Raw genomic sequence first — 18,500 nt, forward strand, 5'->3', positions numbered from 1 at the left:
GGCCCTTTCTTTCTGGAAGTCTCTACCTCCTTCTCTTAATACTTCTACATCCATTTCGAAGTTCAAGACCCATCTGTTTTAAAAATTCACTGAGAAACATCGCGGAAATGACACATTACAAATTAATTGATTGGGGGATCTTTTTGTCATATTCGAATCTGGTCACTGCGTTACATAACCAAGCGGCCTTAGCCAATAGACCATCACGCCTCTCTATGTAAATGTACCACATTACCAATAACTTTTAATAACTTAAGGTAAAGTTATAATATATCTTTAGTTAAAAGTTAAAAATATCTTGAACCATTTTTTAACTAGGTAAAGCTAAATACATGGTTCAAGATATTTTAACTTTTTCTCAATTTTAGTTGTTTAATTTAACTATAAAACACTTTCGACACCCAATAGTTATAAGTCGATATTTGAAAATTTAAAACTACATTCGTGAAACTAGAGCTATTGGTGATAATTGCGGGAGTGAGACTTTTTCAAACGACTGCTATGTAACTGTCGTGGCTCGTAAATATTCATCGGATGTTTGCTACGTTCTTTGTCCCGTACGTTTAAAACTTTAAATAGTTATTTATTGATGATGGGTGAGAAACGTTTTCTATCAATTTATTTTATTTTATTTATTTTTATTTACAAAGTTTATTTTTATTTACTCTTTCAATATTACTAACTACCTCTTTTTTTCTCTACTATGGTATTATTATTGCTACGCTACCACTATACTATAACTATCTGTAGTTGGCTACTAGTACTCAATCAGAATTAATCAGTCAATATATATAAAATTATAAATTAATATAGATAGCTAAATTCAACTGGGCTTAACATAAAATTTGCAAAACAAACAATTTCAAAGTATACAAAAATTAAATAAAATTATAAAAGGAAATAATAATAATGAAAAACAAGCATAATTAATATTTAATAAATAAAAATGAAACTTGAAAACATTCAAATAGCAAGCACTCTCTAAAGTCTAAAATTAAACTATAAGAGTAAGTGATTTACAGAATTAACGATAAAATAATGAGTTAGAGTGTATCAAACGAACAAAAGTCATTCAATCCTTAAAAAATACAATAAATATCTAATTTAGTCTTTAAATTAGGCAAAATGAACCATTTGACTGACAATCAACCAATCAAAACATCAATCCTATAATGAATCAAAGAGCACTACACTACAGGGACTACCCCAATGAAATAAGCCCATAAAAAAAAAATAAAACACTACTACTCGTAGTAGTGTAGTGCTGCAGTAAATGATTAGATGTTCAACAGCATCGAATCAATTATCAATGGATTATTTAACATAGAAAACTAGACAAACTCTCAAAACGATATGATTATAGTTATGGCTAATATTAATATAATATTAATGATAATATTAAATTAATTATAATATTAACAATAATAATACTAATTAAAACAAATTCAATATATATTGATATTTTTCCAAAAGTATGGCAACTGCTGCCTTGTCTACTTGTCGCTACTGTTTATTCTTTTCTTAAATTTTTAAGCAATCTCATTAAAATTACATTAGATTAAATCATTATTCAGACATTAGAAACAAGACAAAGCAGTTTTTCTAATTAATTGTTATAATAATTCGAATATGATCACACTTGCATTTTGTTTTCCTAATTTTTAATTGAAACATCATCTTCATCCTTTGTAGTCAGTTGATGGTTGGTCCAAGTCACTTCTGTGACAATTGTTAGCATCGATACACAGCCAAAAAGATGTTGATGGCTAGAAGTGGCCATATCTGATTTTTATCTCCTTTCTAGTGAAAGCAGTTGAAGCTTAAACTGATAAATCTCAAAAGATCATTTGTGTCTTTTTTAACACCTTGCCATTTTACTAATTTGAAATATCTGTTGGTGCTCAATATTTTCACTCAATGTTCATTTTTGAATCAATGGAAAGGCTTGAATCAATAGTTTTTCAGTGACAGAATTTTCATTACAGCATTTAATCTTGTTTTAATTAAATGTTTTTTATTCCAACATCAACAAAATTTTTTGTGTCACAGTTAATATTATTTAAAATCATTGTGTTGTCAGATTTTACTATTTCTGATTTTGAGTTTTTGATGCCTAATGAAAATCAGATTTGTCATTTAATTTGAAAAGTAATTTTGCTGTTTATTATATTTTTTGCATTTGATTGATATTTCCTTGTTAACTGAGTTGGTTTAAGAAAAATTTATTGTCAAATTTCTCTCAATTTTTTGTGAGCTAGCATTTTCTTTTTTGAATATAAATTAATCTGTTGCTTAACTGTTGCATTTTTTTGTTTCTAAGTAAAAGATGTAGTGCCGTAAGATGATTGTTGACTTCTTTTGTGGGTTTGGCGAGTTTGCTGGATATGTTGGATCAGATCACAAACCCTAAGTCTGCCTCATCACTTGTTGCTGCTATGTCCACTCCAGAAAAAGTGCACACCACCATGCTCCAGTGCATTTCACTAACTGCCTTTATATCTACATCATAGCAGGTGAGTTCACTAGCAACTACTGTTAATCTTCTCTTCGGTTGATCAGTCTTGATGTTGTCCAACAGGGTTCACATGTTCCCACGTTGAGTATTTTTTTGTGTGGCCGCTGAATAAGATCCCCAACAACCTCAGTGAGTTGACCAGGGTGTATGTGAAGCAAACTATGTTTAAGGCACGGTTTCTAGTTTCTTCCTCTATTTTGTTTCAGTTGATGTCTAATTTCGTCAGCATTTCATTTCGACCTGTGTCAATCTATTTTTTTGACGGCATCCAGGGCAAATCCAGATCTTTGGGGGACCTGGACTTGATTCAATTCCGGCTCTCAGGAAAAGGCAACGGAGCAGGATGGCCGGAATGGCCCGCCCCGTCGACAAAAAACCCGTGGACATCCAGGGAAGAGGGTTTTGTTGCAAATGTTTGTTGGAGCGTCTGATTTGACGGTCCAATCGGCTCCACTGCGAGAAGGCAGTTGCTCCAGAGCCAGAGAGGTAGACGAAAAGGTGACCTAATGAAAAGGTGGAATGGTATCAGAGCAAAAGATCGCACATTAAAAGACATTGCAATACTATCATCAACAATTCAACACAAAATCAACAAACTCAAGCAATCGCTTTGGAAGGATTTCCTGGGCACCTTCAACAGAATAACAAACACAAAACGCCTCTGGAGTACCATTAAAACTCTCAGCTGCAAACCAATTCAATACTCAAATATCACCATCAACTTCAACAACAGGTCAATAACAAATAACCTGTAAATGGCCAATTCATTCAACAAACTGTTCACCTCCGCAACAAAACATTCATCAAACAAACAAAATAGAATCATCAACAAAGCCGTCAAGAAACTTCCGCTTGACGATCACCCTACCATCACATCTAATCAGGTTGAAAAAGCAATTAGAACATCAAAACCGTCCAAAGCAACAGGACCGGACAATCTGACAATATTCCACCTAAAGCATTTAGGCCCAATAGGAATTTCCTTCCTAACCTACATTTTCAATGACTCCCTACGAACCTGTAGGATTCCAGAAATTTATAAAAAATCTAAGATCATCCCCCTACTAAAACCCGGCAAACCAGCTAGTGACGCGAAATCATATCGGCCAATATCTCTACTTTGTCCGGCAGCCAAAGTATTTGAAAAATGCCTATTGCCGATCATCTCACATTAGCGAGCCTCAACATGGTTTTCGTCCACTTCACTCAACAACAACAGCTCTTACTACGATGGTTACCGACATCGCAAACGGAATAAATCAGAAGAGGCCAGCTCATCGTACAATTTTAACAGTACTGGACCTCACAAAAGCCTTCGATACCGTTAACCATCGTTCCCTAATCTCAGACCTCCTACTGTCAACGCTTCCACGGTAAATTGTCCGCAGGCTTTCAAACTATCTGCACGGTCGCTTCGTCTCAACAGAGTTCCGTCGACAATCCTCAAAACAACGTGCCATCCATCCAGGAGTACCTCAAGGATCTGTATTGTCACCAGCTCTGTTCAACCTCTACGTCTCCAGGATTTCAACCCCGCCTCAAAACATCAAAGTCATTTCCTATGCAGACGACTTCACAGTCTGACCCACCGGCTCAATTGTTACCTGCCGAAGCTCTTTGACTTTTTCAACAACAGAAACTTGGAGATTTCCACCTCCAAGTCCACAGTCAACTCTTTTCACTTCACACACATCACAATATCATCACCATTTTTCAATCAAAATCAATAACAATCTCCTTCCTCTTGAGCAAAACCCTAAAATATTAGGCCACACCCTAGACACGATGCTTTCCTTCTCACAACACCATAAACAAGCAGCATCAAAGGCCTCTAAAAGAACCAATATCTTAAAGGCACTCATTGGTACTACCTTCGGTCAGGATAAGGAAACTCTTCTACAGACCTACAAAACCATCGGTCGTTCAACAATCGAGTATGCCTGTTCTACCTGGGCATCACTGACGTCAGATTCAAGTTTTTCCCGTCTCCAACGCTCCCAGAATGCTGCACTACGTCTGGTTACAGGTTGCCATATCATCGCATCAGAACACCTGCACTCAGAATGCCAGATGTTGTTAACGGTAAGGCAGCATTCAGAGCTAATAGCCTCACAATTTCTCCTCATATGCCATAACCCAAGCCACCTGTGCCATAATATCATCATACAACCTCGTCCTCATCGTGACATAAAGACCACTCTTCTCTCAAAATGGTCATCAACAATAACTGCGGTTCTACCGTCAACAATCGACGATAACACTCTGAAGACGGCTTTAAAAAGCCTACATACAAACACTACTAAAGCCGCTGCTGAGTCGTACCAGTCGTCGCTATTGCTCAATGGATGGCCTCTTCCAGCACCAAAAATAGATCCTTCAGAAGAATCATTTCCAAGGGCTATCGGACGGACTCTCGCCCAACTCCGATCTGGCCATAGTATTCTTCTAAACAGCTACAAAAACAGAATCGACAGTGGGCACATCAACACCTGTTCTTTTTGCAACAATCACACAGATGATGTTCAACATCTGTTTAGCTGTCCTCAAAACGCCACAGATCTTCAACTAATAGACCTCTGGAGCAACCCTGTTGCAGTGGCGGATTGGCTCCGACCTTGATAAACGCCACGGATCTTCAACAAATAGACCTCTGGAGCAACCCTGTTGCAGTGGCGGATTGACTCCGACCTTGATTGGAATCCTAAGGGCTCCCCGGAAGGGGCGACAACAACAACCGGTGTCAACTGATTTTACCAACAAATTGATATCAAATAACTGATCTATAAAATTGTCTCAAAACAATTTCAGGCTCTTACTAATCTTTAACAAATCGTAAATATTTTCAGAAACTTTTTGGATACAGTTGATATATTTAGTATGTATTGTGCACTCACAACAACTGTAATGAGTTGTCTTTTTACCTGGAACAGTTTTCGGACTTTAACACATTTATCATATTGAGCCATAATGCACCTGTTTAATCTGTACAGAGATTAAAATAACACAACAGGTTATTTTAGTCTATGAAATCACCTGATTGTAATTCTTTAAGACAAATTTTTGCATTTACTAAAAAATTAATAGGAACAAAAAAAATGTAGGCTGTTCACAACAAAATATACACTATATCCTAAATATATATATATATATATATATATATATATATATATATATATATATATATATATATATATATATATATATATATGCATACATATATTTGCTACTATTTTAAAACTTTTTCATAAAATTTTATTTAATGAGAATTTATTAAATATGATAATAATATAATTAGCATAGCGCTTATTTTGATTTACAGATGATTTTGTCAACACCAATTTAGAAAGCAAATATGGTTTTTTGCTTCAACCGGTGAAAGATCTGTCCAAAAATTTTAATATTGATCTTAATTTGCATCTTGAGGAATATCTCTTGGAGGTGCAAATCATTGATTTTCTAAAAATTAAATTTAACATCTTTGGTAGTTTATTTTTTTTCAAATATTTTTTAAATTAATTAATTTAAGTTGGAATCAGGAATTCTCTCCCAAAGGAAGGGATTTGATGGAGTAGATTTTATTGAAGCAGCTCTTATTATCAAAGGATCAGCATCTATTTATGCTAAAAAAGTTGACTACTTATACCAGCTCACTCAGCTTGCAATAAATACTTTGAATGGCATAGTAAGGTAATAGATACTTTGTTTTTTTTTAATGTTTTCACTATTGTTTTTTTATTTATATTTTACTTATGAAATCTACATTAGTCTTAATATTGCATAGTAAATCTTCGTATCAATGTGTCAAATTATATATATATATATATATATATATATATATATATATAATATATATATATAATTATAATTATCAAATTATATATATATATTATATATAATGTGTGTGTGTGTGTGTGTGTGTGTGTGTGCGCGCGTGTGTAAGTGCACTCTAGATGAGTTGGAAGTTTATGTTGGTGAATTACTGGGTTTCTTGAAGTTGTAAAGATGTTGGCTTAATCTAATTAGGATGATTTGAAAAAAATAGGAAAAAAAAGTCAAGTTAGTGAACGTTTTTATTGAAAGTTTGGAATTATTATGCATGTAGAAAAATTCTATTTCAAGAAGCTGCATTACTGTCACCTCAGCTGCCTACATCCACGAGTATTAATAAAAATCAGGAGTTTTAAGAAATAATTAAAAAAAATGCGAGGTTCAACTTATTAAAACAGTTATCAAAAGTGATTTGAATGAGTTGAAGCTAGTATTTCTGCTTTGTCTCAAAAAAGCATAGTGAGGTACTGGACGATATTTAAAAAATGTTCAAAAACTCGTTGACAATTTCTGGAAGTGAAATGGCCAATCCTAACCTAGCGAATGTTTCAGAAAACTTTTTGCAAAAAAATTTGAAATGTCAAAAAATCATTAAAACTATCAAAATAGAAATAGATGTTTCATCATTGTTGTTCCATGTGAATAATGTTTGCAGGATAATTTGCTGACCTTGAAAATATGGAATCATCAAAAGTCACTAACGATCCTAAGATATTGGAGAGAAGACAGAAGTTTCTATTATGTTGGCACTAGGAAAAAATGGGATATGTCTGACATTATCGATCACTCGAATTAACATTGAGACAGAAATGTTGTGAGTTGTGACAGCAAGCTATCCAATTCATGTGAAGCTATCAATATTTGAAAAGGAAGATCATGATCTAATGATCTAAATTCGCATGTTGTCATTGCATTTTGATTATACATTCATTTATATATTTTTGTTACTTGGGTTAATTTTATGTTTTCGTGATTTTTTTTAATAATTAAGTGATAGTTTCACTTGACTGATGGGTTTTGTTATGTTATGTTACGTTTTGTTATTTTTTCTTAGTAACAAGAAGAAGTCAGATGAAAAGCCAAACTCTGCAGGACAAAGTTCAGTTGGCTTGGAAGAAACTAAAGTTTGTTTTTTTTTGATAACTTGTTTTAACCATTTTAATTATGAGGGAAAGAAGTCTAGTATTATTCCTTTCTATTATTCAATCTTATTTTTCCATGTTTTATTAATTCAGTTATTTTTTTTAATTTCACAATATTCATTATTCATTCATTATTTTTTTTACCATAATCACTTAAAATATTTTTGACATTTTAGTCATTTTGTTGTTTTCTGGGTTTAGAATGATTATTTTGAAGTTACTGTTACAGAACATCAAAATTAAATAAAACATCACTTTGATTTTATATTATCAGTTTCTAGCATTGGACGATATGGAGACGAGCAAGAACACTTCTTGCAAAGAGGAAAACTTTGAAGTTCGTTTGTCAAACTATTTCACATTTCTAAACTTCTTTTTTGCTTCAGTTTTAAAATTACTGCTACTCTGATATTCGTTTCATTTGTTTCATTTCTTTGAAACGTTATGAATAATTGCTTTTGCAGGCTACATTTTCTGCAACGTTGCCAATTTCATTCCAAAAGTTGAAACCCCATGATGAAGGCATCAAACAATCCAGGTACGATTCAACACTACTTCCTCACTTTAATGTCTTCTACAATTTATATTTTAATCTTTTATTTTCAAGCAAGTTATGTTTTAAAACATTCGTCTAAAATTAAACAAAAAATAACAGTTAAATATTAATGTTTTAATAGTGAGGCTATTTCAAAAGAGTACGAATTTTTGATGCGTACCTGCCAGCTGGTCGATGGCCTACTTATAATCAACTACTCTGAAATGAACGAACTCATTCAATCAGCTGCAGACAAAAATTCAGGTGCCCCACCTGCATGTAATTTCATCATCATTATTATTGTCATCTTCGTTAGTAAGTCAACTTTACGCAATCAAAAATTTTTTCACACAACTCGCAAAACTTGCAGACATCACTGAGGCCAGTATCTTAAAATTCGTTAGGCAGTGCAGCTCAAATAGTTCATTTCAAAGCAATTTGAATAGTTTTTTCAGTTTCCTCATTTTAGCTTGCAGGGATGATTTAAAAATAGATTGACTGACTTGACTGTTCAACTATTGAAAAAAACTTAGCTAACGTGTATGCACTTCAGTTATATTAAAAAAATTATGTCTTATATGAAAATTATTTTAATAAGTTTAAGTTTTTGCAGCGACAAAATTTAAACATTGGCAGGTTATAATTTTGGGATTTTTGTCAAATTTGAAGTTCTCTCAGTTTTTTATTTGACACAGTTTGCTTTTGTGCTTAGTCTGCAGATGAGTTAATTTCATTTTAAGATGTTGGTGTTTCAGTTTGATGAATAAAATATACTTGATCAGATCTAACAGCAATGATTGAGTACAAAATGTTGTCAAGTTGTGCAAGTTGCACTGCTTCCCATTTGAAGGTGCACAGCTGAAGGACCACAATGAACATCCTTCAGATGGTGAGGCTCACCATTTTGATGGTCTCCTAAATGAGGATGCTGATGCTGATGAGAGTTCAATGAATGCTTCATTTAATCACGATGGTGATGATAACAAAGTCGACAATACTGTAAAGCCAGGTCTGTCTGTGTCTAAGTGTGCTTTTTTATATAATTATAGTGTGTATGTGTGTGTGTCTACTGTGTGTTTTTTTATGTAATTGTGGTGTGTATGTGTGTGTGTTAGTCTGTGTGTGTGTGTCTGTGTGTGTTTATTTTATATAATTGTAGTGTGTTTATGTGTATGTGTGCATGGTTTTTTATGTAGCTGTATGATGGTTTTGTTGCAAAGTCGCTAAGAACATGCATGCAAAACCTAAATGTTTTGATTTGCTAATTAATAACAATGTCGGAAATCAGAGGTGGGCTAACTTTTTGTTGTGAGGGCCACATCGAAAACTGTTTTAACTTTGGAGGGTCGTATATATATATACATGGAGTACATCGTCGAATCTACGAATAGGGTCAGTTGTGAGTCATAGAATGAACAATAAGTCTATCCTTGATGAGCATTTTCGTGCACATGTTCCACAGATCCATACACATGTACTATCGCCGCTTCGAGCCGTCTGTTTTCGTCGAATTATTTTTTCAGCAAGAGCAGCTGTACGTGCCAGTTCAAAAGCGGAAATTGCCGACTGGGTAGACCTTCTCCATTCCGAGCGTCGCAGAGTGTCCGCACAAAAAGCCTTGGGGTATAGACTACATTTTTTCATATTTTCTTTCACGTTGTCTTTGTGTCTACGTACAGGTGCATTTGCCAGTCGATTACCCGACGCTGGTTGACTAAAAAAGATTTGCTTGGTAATTTTTGTGTCTGGCATACGTATAACATGCCCTATCCAACGAAACTGAGTTTGAAGCAAAAGCGATTCTATACCCATTGTACCGCACTTTGCCAGAACCATTGTGTTTGAGACTTTGTCTTCCCGCCTGATGCCAGCAATCATACGCAGACACCTCATATAAAAAATAGTCGAGTCTACGAATGTGGCAACGGTAGAACGTCCAGGTTTCGCAGTGAAGTGAGTACAGCTGCTCTGTATACCGCAATCTTGGTGGCCAGAGTAACTCCGTGCTCTTTTCAAAGACGTCCAGATCAACATACCAAAAGCAGCACCTGCTTTTGCAAGCCTTGCATGTAATATCATCATCGATAGCTGCACTGTTGGAGATATCAACAGAATTGAGATGCGAGTCGTCCGCCATCACATGGGCCATTGCCCCCAACGAAACTGGGTAGCTCTGATGCAAGACCTCAGTTTTTTCCAGACTGACTGTAAGTCCAAATCTCTTAGCCTTTATATGGAAGCGGTTGAACAGCACCTGAATCTCGGCCTGTGTGTGTGCAGCCAGTGCACAATCATCGGCAAATAACAGCACCCACCTCTGCCTAAGATGATTACTGAGAGAATGGTGGCGAGAATGATGAAATATTGGCTAGGATTCACTTTTACGTACAGGCATCATTCCAAGCAATGAAGTTTGCCAAACAGATGAATATCAATCAAATAAACTGTATCCAAGCCAGCACAAGCCAACAAAACTACAGAAGGTGTGCGGGTTTGTGTGTGTGTATGTGTGTGTCTAGTCTGTGGTGTGTACTTATTTATTGTTAAAATAATAATGGTAATTTATAAAATTTTCACTTCCTTTGGTCAAATATCGCCTTTCATGAGTGTTTGTTTGCAACTGTTAATTGGACTGGCAACAACATTCCAGTAACTACGATAAGAAATAAAATTATTGAATTGTCTTTAATTTAGCGGCCAATGAAAGGTTCATTGAGAGGACTGCAGGTCTGTTCATGTATCTTTGTTTGCTTCGTTGGTTGGTTGGTTTATTTGTTTGGTCGCTTGTTTGGTTGCTTGTTTGGTTGGTTGTTTGTTTGGTTGGTTGGTTGTTTGTTTGGTTGGTTGTTTGTTTGGTTTGGTTTGTTTGTTTGTTTGTTTGTTTGTTTGTTTGTTTGTTTGTTTGGTTGGTTGGTTGATTGGTTTGTTTGTTTGGTTGGTTGGTTGGTTGTTTGGTTTGTTTGGTTTGTTTGATTGGTTGGTTGTTTGCTTGTTTGGTTGGTTGGTTAGTGGTGATATTTTTCTTTGTAATCTTTCTTCTTCTTCATGGGGGTTCTATATTTATTTCACCACTTATCTATACATACTCATTTTGCTTGCAACTCCATTCAATGAAGATGTTGGATGCTTACACAGTTGACAAGGAAAACACATGTCCTCTCAAAATAGGTTTGCTACAGGATTGATTGATTTTTATTTTTTAGTCTGTACGATTTTTGTTGTTTGTCGTCTTCCTACTCGGGCAGCTGGTTGTTACACTAAATGAGTGTCTATAATAAAATAAGTTTTACATTATTTGGTGTTTAAAATCCTTCATCTGCAATGCTGCATGGATGTTGTCTGTGGGTGAGCTGGCCACCCACTGACCATTGCTTGCAGGCATCATTAAATTTTTATGTTAATTAGCTTTTTTTCTCCATCATTTTGTCTTTGATTAATAAATCATTTTTCTTCCGGATCGCGTTCTCTTATGTGGTCTTCATTTTGAATGACTTCAGTTTGTTTTGTATCTGGTGATTGTTTAAACCTAATGTCTTTTACAGAAAATCTGTTCAGAATTTAATCACCTCGTCACTTTGCACCACCACAAACTGCTAACGTGGTGCTTTTCTTACTAACTTCAATCTTTTTTTGCAGGCTACAAAATTTTTTCAAAGTTTTCTGAACAGATTTAGAATTAGAATACATTTGAAAATGCATATAAGGCGTCTGTTTTTTATTGACGTCTGAGGCAATGTCCACCAGTATTTATTAAAATAACCTCAAGACCGCATCTTTTTGTCCAATGTATGTACAGAGCTCCTTCAACGAAGATGTTTGTTCTTCTTTGTTATAATTTCACTTCCTATGTTCATTTAACTTATGCAACAAGAACTTCTATGTGACAGCTCACCGTAAAAGCCATTTGCGCTGCAACAACTTTTTTGAATAATAATAAATTTATTATTTTTGTACCTTTAATGCACTGGTTTATTTTACAAATTGTCCAGGAAGACCTTACCGGGACGTCCAAACAGAAGAAACTTTGAAGGAAGTGCCGCCGAGGAAGGCATTGCAGTCTCTCCTCTCCTTCCAACAAAGTTTCCTATTTTCCAATTTCACCATTTGTTATTTTCTTATTGAAGTAATCCAAACCATGAATTGTAAACTCTAACTATCAGTCAATCCATCCATCCTACCGTCCATCCATGTATCATATCATCAATCAATCAATCAATCCATTCATCTGTCCATCCATGCATCCTATTGTCATCAATCTATTCATCTGTCCATCCATTTATTTCGATACAGTAGTAGCACTGGCATTTTTTGTAATTGTTTTAAATATTATTTGATTTGTATGTTCGTTGAGCAAATAAATATGTCATGAAACTTATGCAGAGGAAGTCTCAAACTCTTCAGTACGGACATTCAAATCACACTGGATGGATGCTGCATGTATCAACTTTGTAAAGGCAAATCAACTTCTTTGTTTATTTGCATCAGTGTCCGATCGGTTTGATGTTTGGCTGGTAGATTGATTGATTGTTTCATCAATTGGACAGTTTATTAGTTTTTTTTTAATTTATTCTAGGTTAGTTTAGCAAGTGTTATTAATCGTTTGGATTATTCTGCATTTTGCAGGAATGCCAGCCAGAAAGTTCTAACAAAAGCAGGAGATATTCATCCACACCCCTAGAGGCTGACCACGGTTAAGATTGGCGAGCATGATTGACTGCTATTTAGTTGTAAAACTGAGTGAATGGATTAATCAGCAATGCAACTCAATCGTAGCTGCTCATTATGCATCTGATCCAATTCTGCTGGATAGCTTCGTAGATATTTTCATAATAGGTGAATGAATTAATACTTGGATAGAAAATAGAAATCTGTAGAAAATGCTTATTTGAAATTTTGCAAATAACTAAATGAAAAATCAAGTAAATTGATCCATGTTCATTGTTAGTAATTGAAATCAAACCAAGAAAGTGTTCAACGATGGCTTTAAATTTTATAATTTCTTGTTTTCATTGACTGTAAAGTGCTGACTGCTTTGGTTTGGACTGCATGTTAATCTATCCATTTACTGCTGCAGACATCGGTGAGAGCGACGATGATGTCGACGGTTGCGGCGAAGTTGAAGGATGCCATGATGCTCATTTGGATGACGATCGGAAGCCACAAATGAATGGTTTGTCTCTGTTAGATTTTATTATTCGTCAACATTTTTTATTTATTTAATTCTTTTTTTTATTATTATTATTACAATCAATCAATATTGCGAGGGACCGCTGAGGTTGGTGTCGTGCACCTTTCATGAATCCATTGCTCCTCCCCCAGTTTATCCAATTTCTCGGCGGGTTTTCCAACTTTTCTTTTCCGGTGCCTCTTCCTCATTAGTTCAGTTGTAGTTGTCGCTCGCAGTTCTGTAAATATGCCCAGTCCGAGTTTTTTATTTTGACCTGTTCATTTGTGCTTTTGTGTCCTCCCAGTTGGTTTCTACTGCAGCAATCTGTTCTCTTCACTGACCATGCTTCTTCATTATTGTTGTTGTTGCTGCTATTATTATTATTATAATTATTATTCAGTGAAATGTAATTACTTTTGCATCCGGTTACATGTTTTTCATTGTAATAACAAGTAGAGTTTTTCAAATAAAAAAGTTCTTCGTTCCATGTGATTAAATACGTTTTGTCATCACACGAAGAATATTTAGCCGTAGAGTTAAGGATAAGAACTAATTTTGTGTTCATGTTTCATTTGACAAAATCTTATATGGAGGGCACATATCCACACACAGACACACGCACAGTGGAAAAGCTTCTTAAATGATGTCAAGTCATTCAATCTAATTCAATGCACAAAAACATGTGCTTGAAATGTAGCCAGAGCTTGCGAGGTAACCGGGGCGCTCTGCAGATTATCATTATTATTATTACCTCTGTTATTATTATTCTTATTATTACTATTATTATGCTTTTTCGCTCTTCAATCCTTTTCTTCAAAGTTTTGATACAAGGATTGAATCCACATTTGGTGATCTCTTGCTTTCTCTTCTACTTTCACAGGTTCCTCGCCGTTTTTAAATCGTGGAACTGTTTGTATTGTTTAAACTTTTGGGTTTCGTACAAATGCCGCTGCTGGGCTTTTATTTATGGAAACAAGCTTTCTATCTCTTTTCTAATCTGTAGAACCATCTTTTTTTTGATTGAACCGAAATATTCGATTGCCGCTAACTTTGCAAGAATGTTTTCATATACACTGATGAAATCTTTCATCTGCTGATATGATTTCAGTCAGCTAATGTTCTACGGTTCTCAAGTCGATGAACTGATTTGAACAAAATCGAATTGAAAATAATTCATATTAAACTTAGATCATTTCAGATTTAATCCCGACATTAATTTTTATTTTTTTCCAATGATAACTCATGACTGATTTGAGTAAATGCAAACATGTTCAAATCTTTTTTGCTCAGATGTCTTTGAAAGTTCTTACGAAAGTGCCATTAAAAAACATTTGGTAAGTAGAATGTTACATTTGGTGATGTTATATGTATAAACATGCGCTTGAATGATACCCCATTGATACAATGCTGAACAGGATCAGTTCATATTAAATGCAGAGTGTTACGCCAAAACAACGGAACTTTCTCGAAAAGTGATGGAGTGGGAAGATAAGATATTACCGTGTTTGCTTGAGCAGGTTGTTCTTATTAATTCTTTATTCGCGTGTTGTGTGTTCTTTCATCGCATTCATTGAAATTTTAACAATTCATTATTATTCATCAATACCAGCAACATTCACCGTAAGATTATTCTAATTGTTTATACTCAAAACCGAACAACGTCACTTAGTGAAGACACATTAACAAACTCACTCAAAACCTATATAAATAGACACAAAACAAAATCCGTATTCAACGCTGGTGATGACAAATTATTGTCGAAAATGCAAAAAATGATTAAAATTGTCTATGAACTGAGCAAACTTTACAATGAACGTCATAAATATATATATATTATTGATAAAAATCACAGCATGTTCGGCGTTAGTTAACTTCCAGAAAAATCGAAAAGTTAAATTGGAAAATCGGAAGTTAACTAACGCCGAACATGTTGTGGCTTTCATCAGTAATTGCATTTCTGACAGTTTTAATATCCAATATATATATATATATATATTATTATTATTATTATTATTAAAGAAAAATTTATAAAGCGCAAATTAAAAGTTAAAATTCTCAAAAGCGCTATCTAATATCAATAAAAAACAAATGAAATATAAGTGAGTCAGCAATGCAAACATTAAAAAATGTAACAGAAATAATTATAACAAAAATAAATGAGTTTTCAAATTCTTCTTAAAAGCTTCAAATTTCATCCCCAGTGCTCTCAACGATCTCGGAAGACTGTTCCATGCAACCGGTCCTGAAACTGCAATGTCTCTTGATGCTTTCTGTAACTGAGTATCAGGAACAACCAATATAATGCCATTGTCTGATCTCAGGTTCATACCACTCGACATTACTGGTTTAATTTTAATTTTTTTCACTAAATATTCTGGGAGCAAACCGTGAATAGCTTTGTACATTAGAACACACTGTTTATATACAATTCTTTTCCTGACTGTAAGCCAATGGAGGTCATTTAAAATTGGCGTAACATGATCATATTTTGAACTACCTACAACAAGTTTGGCTGCTCTATTCTGAATAGACTGAAGGGAAGCAATAGACTTTTTTGACAATCCATAAAATAAACCATTGCAGTAATCCAGTCTTGAATGCACAAATGCATATATTAAAGCCTGTGTTGTCGACTGATCCAGTGATTTACGTATTTTTTTCAATCTATGCAGCTGTATGGAACACGATTTTGTCAGCATTTTTACATGATCTCTCATCATCAAACCTGAATCAAGAATGCAACCCAAATTTGCTGCCTTGTTGCAAAACGTAATACTCTCATTCTGTATCATGACTGAATCAATACTGAGTTTTGACATTTGTTGCCAAGTGCCAATGGGAAGGAATTGCGATTTATGTTGATTCAGTTTGAGACAGTTGTTTGACATCCATTCATCGACTCTGGTCAGACATTCAACAAGTTTGTCTATCTCTCTCTGAAATGTATCCGGATTACCACTAATTACTATTTGAATATCATCTGCGTGAGCATGGTACTTAAAACCAAAAATATCAATATTTTCGAAAAGCTCTGCAGTGTATAGCACAAAAAGTAACGGCCCCAGAACCGAGCCTTGCGGTACCCCAGAAGACATTGTGCCCACATCAGACAATACACCATTAAAAAGAGCTTGTTGAGTTCTTCCCATCAGATATGATCGTAGCCATCTAAACACAGTACCAGAAATTCCGAAATCATAAACCAGTCTGTCTAAAAGTATCTGGTGGTCAACACAGTCGAATGCTGCACTCATATCTAAAAACGTTACCAGAGCAACATGCTGTTTGTCAATTGCAGCAAACAATTCCGATAATACATACATCAAAGCAGTTTCTGTTGAGTGGTGACGTCGGTACCCAGATTGATATACAGGCATCAATTTACGTTTATTCAAGTGGGTTAGAAGTTCTGTAGCCACAATCCGTTCAATAATCTTAGACATGAAACAGATGTTCGAAATTGGTCTATAATTTGCCATATCATTTTTATCTAAATGCAGTTTTTTCAAGACTGGTAGAACAACCGCATGCTTACAAAGTCGAGGAAAAATGCCACTCGTTAGGCTTAAGTTCACAAAACTTGTAAGAAAAACAATAAACAGGTCCACATATTTCTTGAAGATATGTGTTGGAAAAGCATCTGATATACAAGTTTTTGATGGCAGACCAAGTATAATTTTTTTTCACATCAGTTTCTGTTAGTATCAAAAAATCAGACAACAAACAATCATTATCTAGCTTGATTTGATCAAAAACTGGCCTATTACCAACATTAGTAGTTTGCCTGATTTTTTCAATTTTATCATCAAAAAACTTCATGAACTGAGAAGAATCTATGGAAACATTATCGTAAGACATATCATTATTGCTTTGTTTACAAAAAAGTTTATTTATAATATCCCATAAATTTTTAGGAGCACTGCGATTCACCATAACTAAATTTTTCCAATAAGCTTTTCTTTTTTGAGAAAAAATCTTGAATTTATTCTTTAGAGCAGTAGTCCATTCATTTCGATACACAGATAGCATACAACGCCTATATTTTCGTTCCATTTTGCGACAATACCTTTTAGCTATTTTGCATTCTTCATCATACCATGGAGCAGTAACATCACATCTATATTCAACGATATGAAGAGGTGCAATTTTGTCTGCAAGCCTTTTAAGTTCTTCGTTTAAATTATCAAATTCAATATCAATATCATTACTTTGGCAAGGTTTCGATAACAACGAGTTTTTGACATACATAAACAGATCATCTTCATTTATACGTCTCCAAGATCTAACCAATTTACGAGCCTTTTTAGGACATCTGCGCATCAGTGGTAGTCCGGCATGTATCAAACTGGTCAGAATGAATGTCAGTGGGAAAAATTCTAATGCTTGTGACAAGGAAATCCTGTGAACAAACTATTAAATCAAGTATGCCACCAAGACTATGAGTTGGCTCATTTACAAAGTTCCTCAAATTAAACGCTTCGAAAATTTCTATCAAATTGATGGCATGACGATCATCTGGTCTTTCCACATGAACGTTAAAATCACCTGCTAACAGGATATTTGAATTTAAAACAGTTATATTTTTCAGCAAACAAAAAAGTTCTTCAAAAAACAGTGAGTTCACATTTGCTGAACCTGGCCTATAAAAAGCCAACAAAATAAAATTTATTCCATTTATTATAAAATTAACAGCAACAGTTTCAAACGTAGTAAATTTAGGAAGATCAATAGTTTTGTATTTAAATTGCATTCTAAAAAATATAATTAGTCCTCCGTGGAATGGATCATCTACTCTAAGGAAATCTACGTATCTATAGCCTGGTGGCATTGATAACTTCACTGAAAAATTATCTGATGAACCGTGCCAGGTTTCAACCAAAACAAAAATGTCCAATCCCTCTTGAATCAATTGGTAAACAACATCAGACTTTGAAACAATTGATCTTATATTTAATAAACCCAAAATAATATTAACATCTTTCTTTATATGACTGCCTGTTAAATCAATCTTATTCATATTTAATTCGCAAAAACTATTTATTGCACCAATCTTTTGGGGAATTTTATTATTCTCCATTTTCCTACCGTGCCTCTTACTCTGTATAAAAAACCCTTAATAATTACTTGTTTCTTTATATCAAATATCTTACATACCTTATATATAATGCACTGAAGATGAGTTATTTATAACTCGAAATAGCTATTTGCAAATTTATTTAATACAATTTTTTTTAAAAAACAATAAAATGTCTAATTTCTAATATATATATATATATATATTTCTGTGTCTCCCAGTTTCGTCTAAATAAATTT

General features: G+C 34.2%; 1 protein-coding gene across 1 annotated transcript in view; it reads left to right on the plus strand.

The window, feature by feature from the left end:
* The first annotated feature begins 463 nt into the window (after positions 1-463).
* Positions 464-18,500, plus strand: part of HELRODRAFT_186121 (hypothetical protein) — a 19,528-nt gene continuing 1,491 nt past the window's right edge. The window contains exons 1-17 of the mRNA XM_009030438.1: positions 464-596; positions 5,835-5,953; positions 6,042-6,202; positions 7,398-7,467; positions 7,760-7,822; positions 7,950-8,023; positions 8,163-8,284; positions 8,871-9,030; positions 10,416-10,503; positions 10,715-10,747; positions 11,137-11,188; positions 12,010-12,099; positions 12,401-12,474; positions 12,644-12,710; positions 13,095-13,190; positions 14,478-14,521; positions 14,603-14,704. Coding sequence (XP_009028686.1) covers positions 590-596; positions 5,835-5,953; positions 6,042-6,202; positions 7,398-7,467; positions 7,760-7,822; positions 7,950-8,023; positions 8,163-8,284; positions 8,871-9,030; positions 10,416-10,503; positions 10,715-10,747; positions 11,137-11,188; positions 12,010-12,099; positions 12,401-12,474; positions 12,644-12,710; positions 13,095-13,190; positions 14,478-14,521; positions 14,603-14,704 — 1,422 coding nt within the window. The 5' untranslated portion in view covers positions 464-589. The remainder of the gene's footprint in view (positions 597-5,834; positions 5,954-6,041; positions 6,203-7,397; positions 7,468-7,759; positions 7,823-7,949; positions 8,024-8,162; positions 8,285-8,870; positions 9,031-10,415; positions 10,504-10,714; positions 10,748-11,136; positions 11,189-12,009; positions 12,100-12,400; positions 12,475-12,643; positions 12,711-13,094; positions 13,191-14,477; positions 14,522-14,602; positions 14,705-18,500) is intronic.

This window comes from Helobdella robusta (genome assembly GCF_000326865.2).
Source record: "Helobdella robusta unplaced genomic scaffold HELROscaffold_68, whole genome shotgun sequence".
Taxonomy (NCBI): domain Eukaryota; kingdom Metazoa; phylum Annelida; class Clitellata; order Rhynchobdellida; family Glossiphoniidae; genus Helobdella; species Helobdella robusta.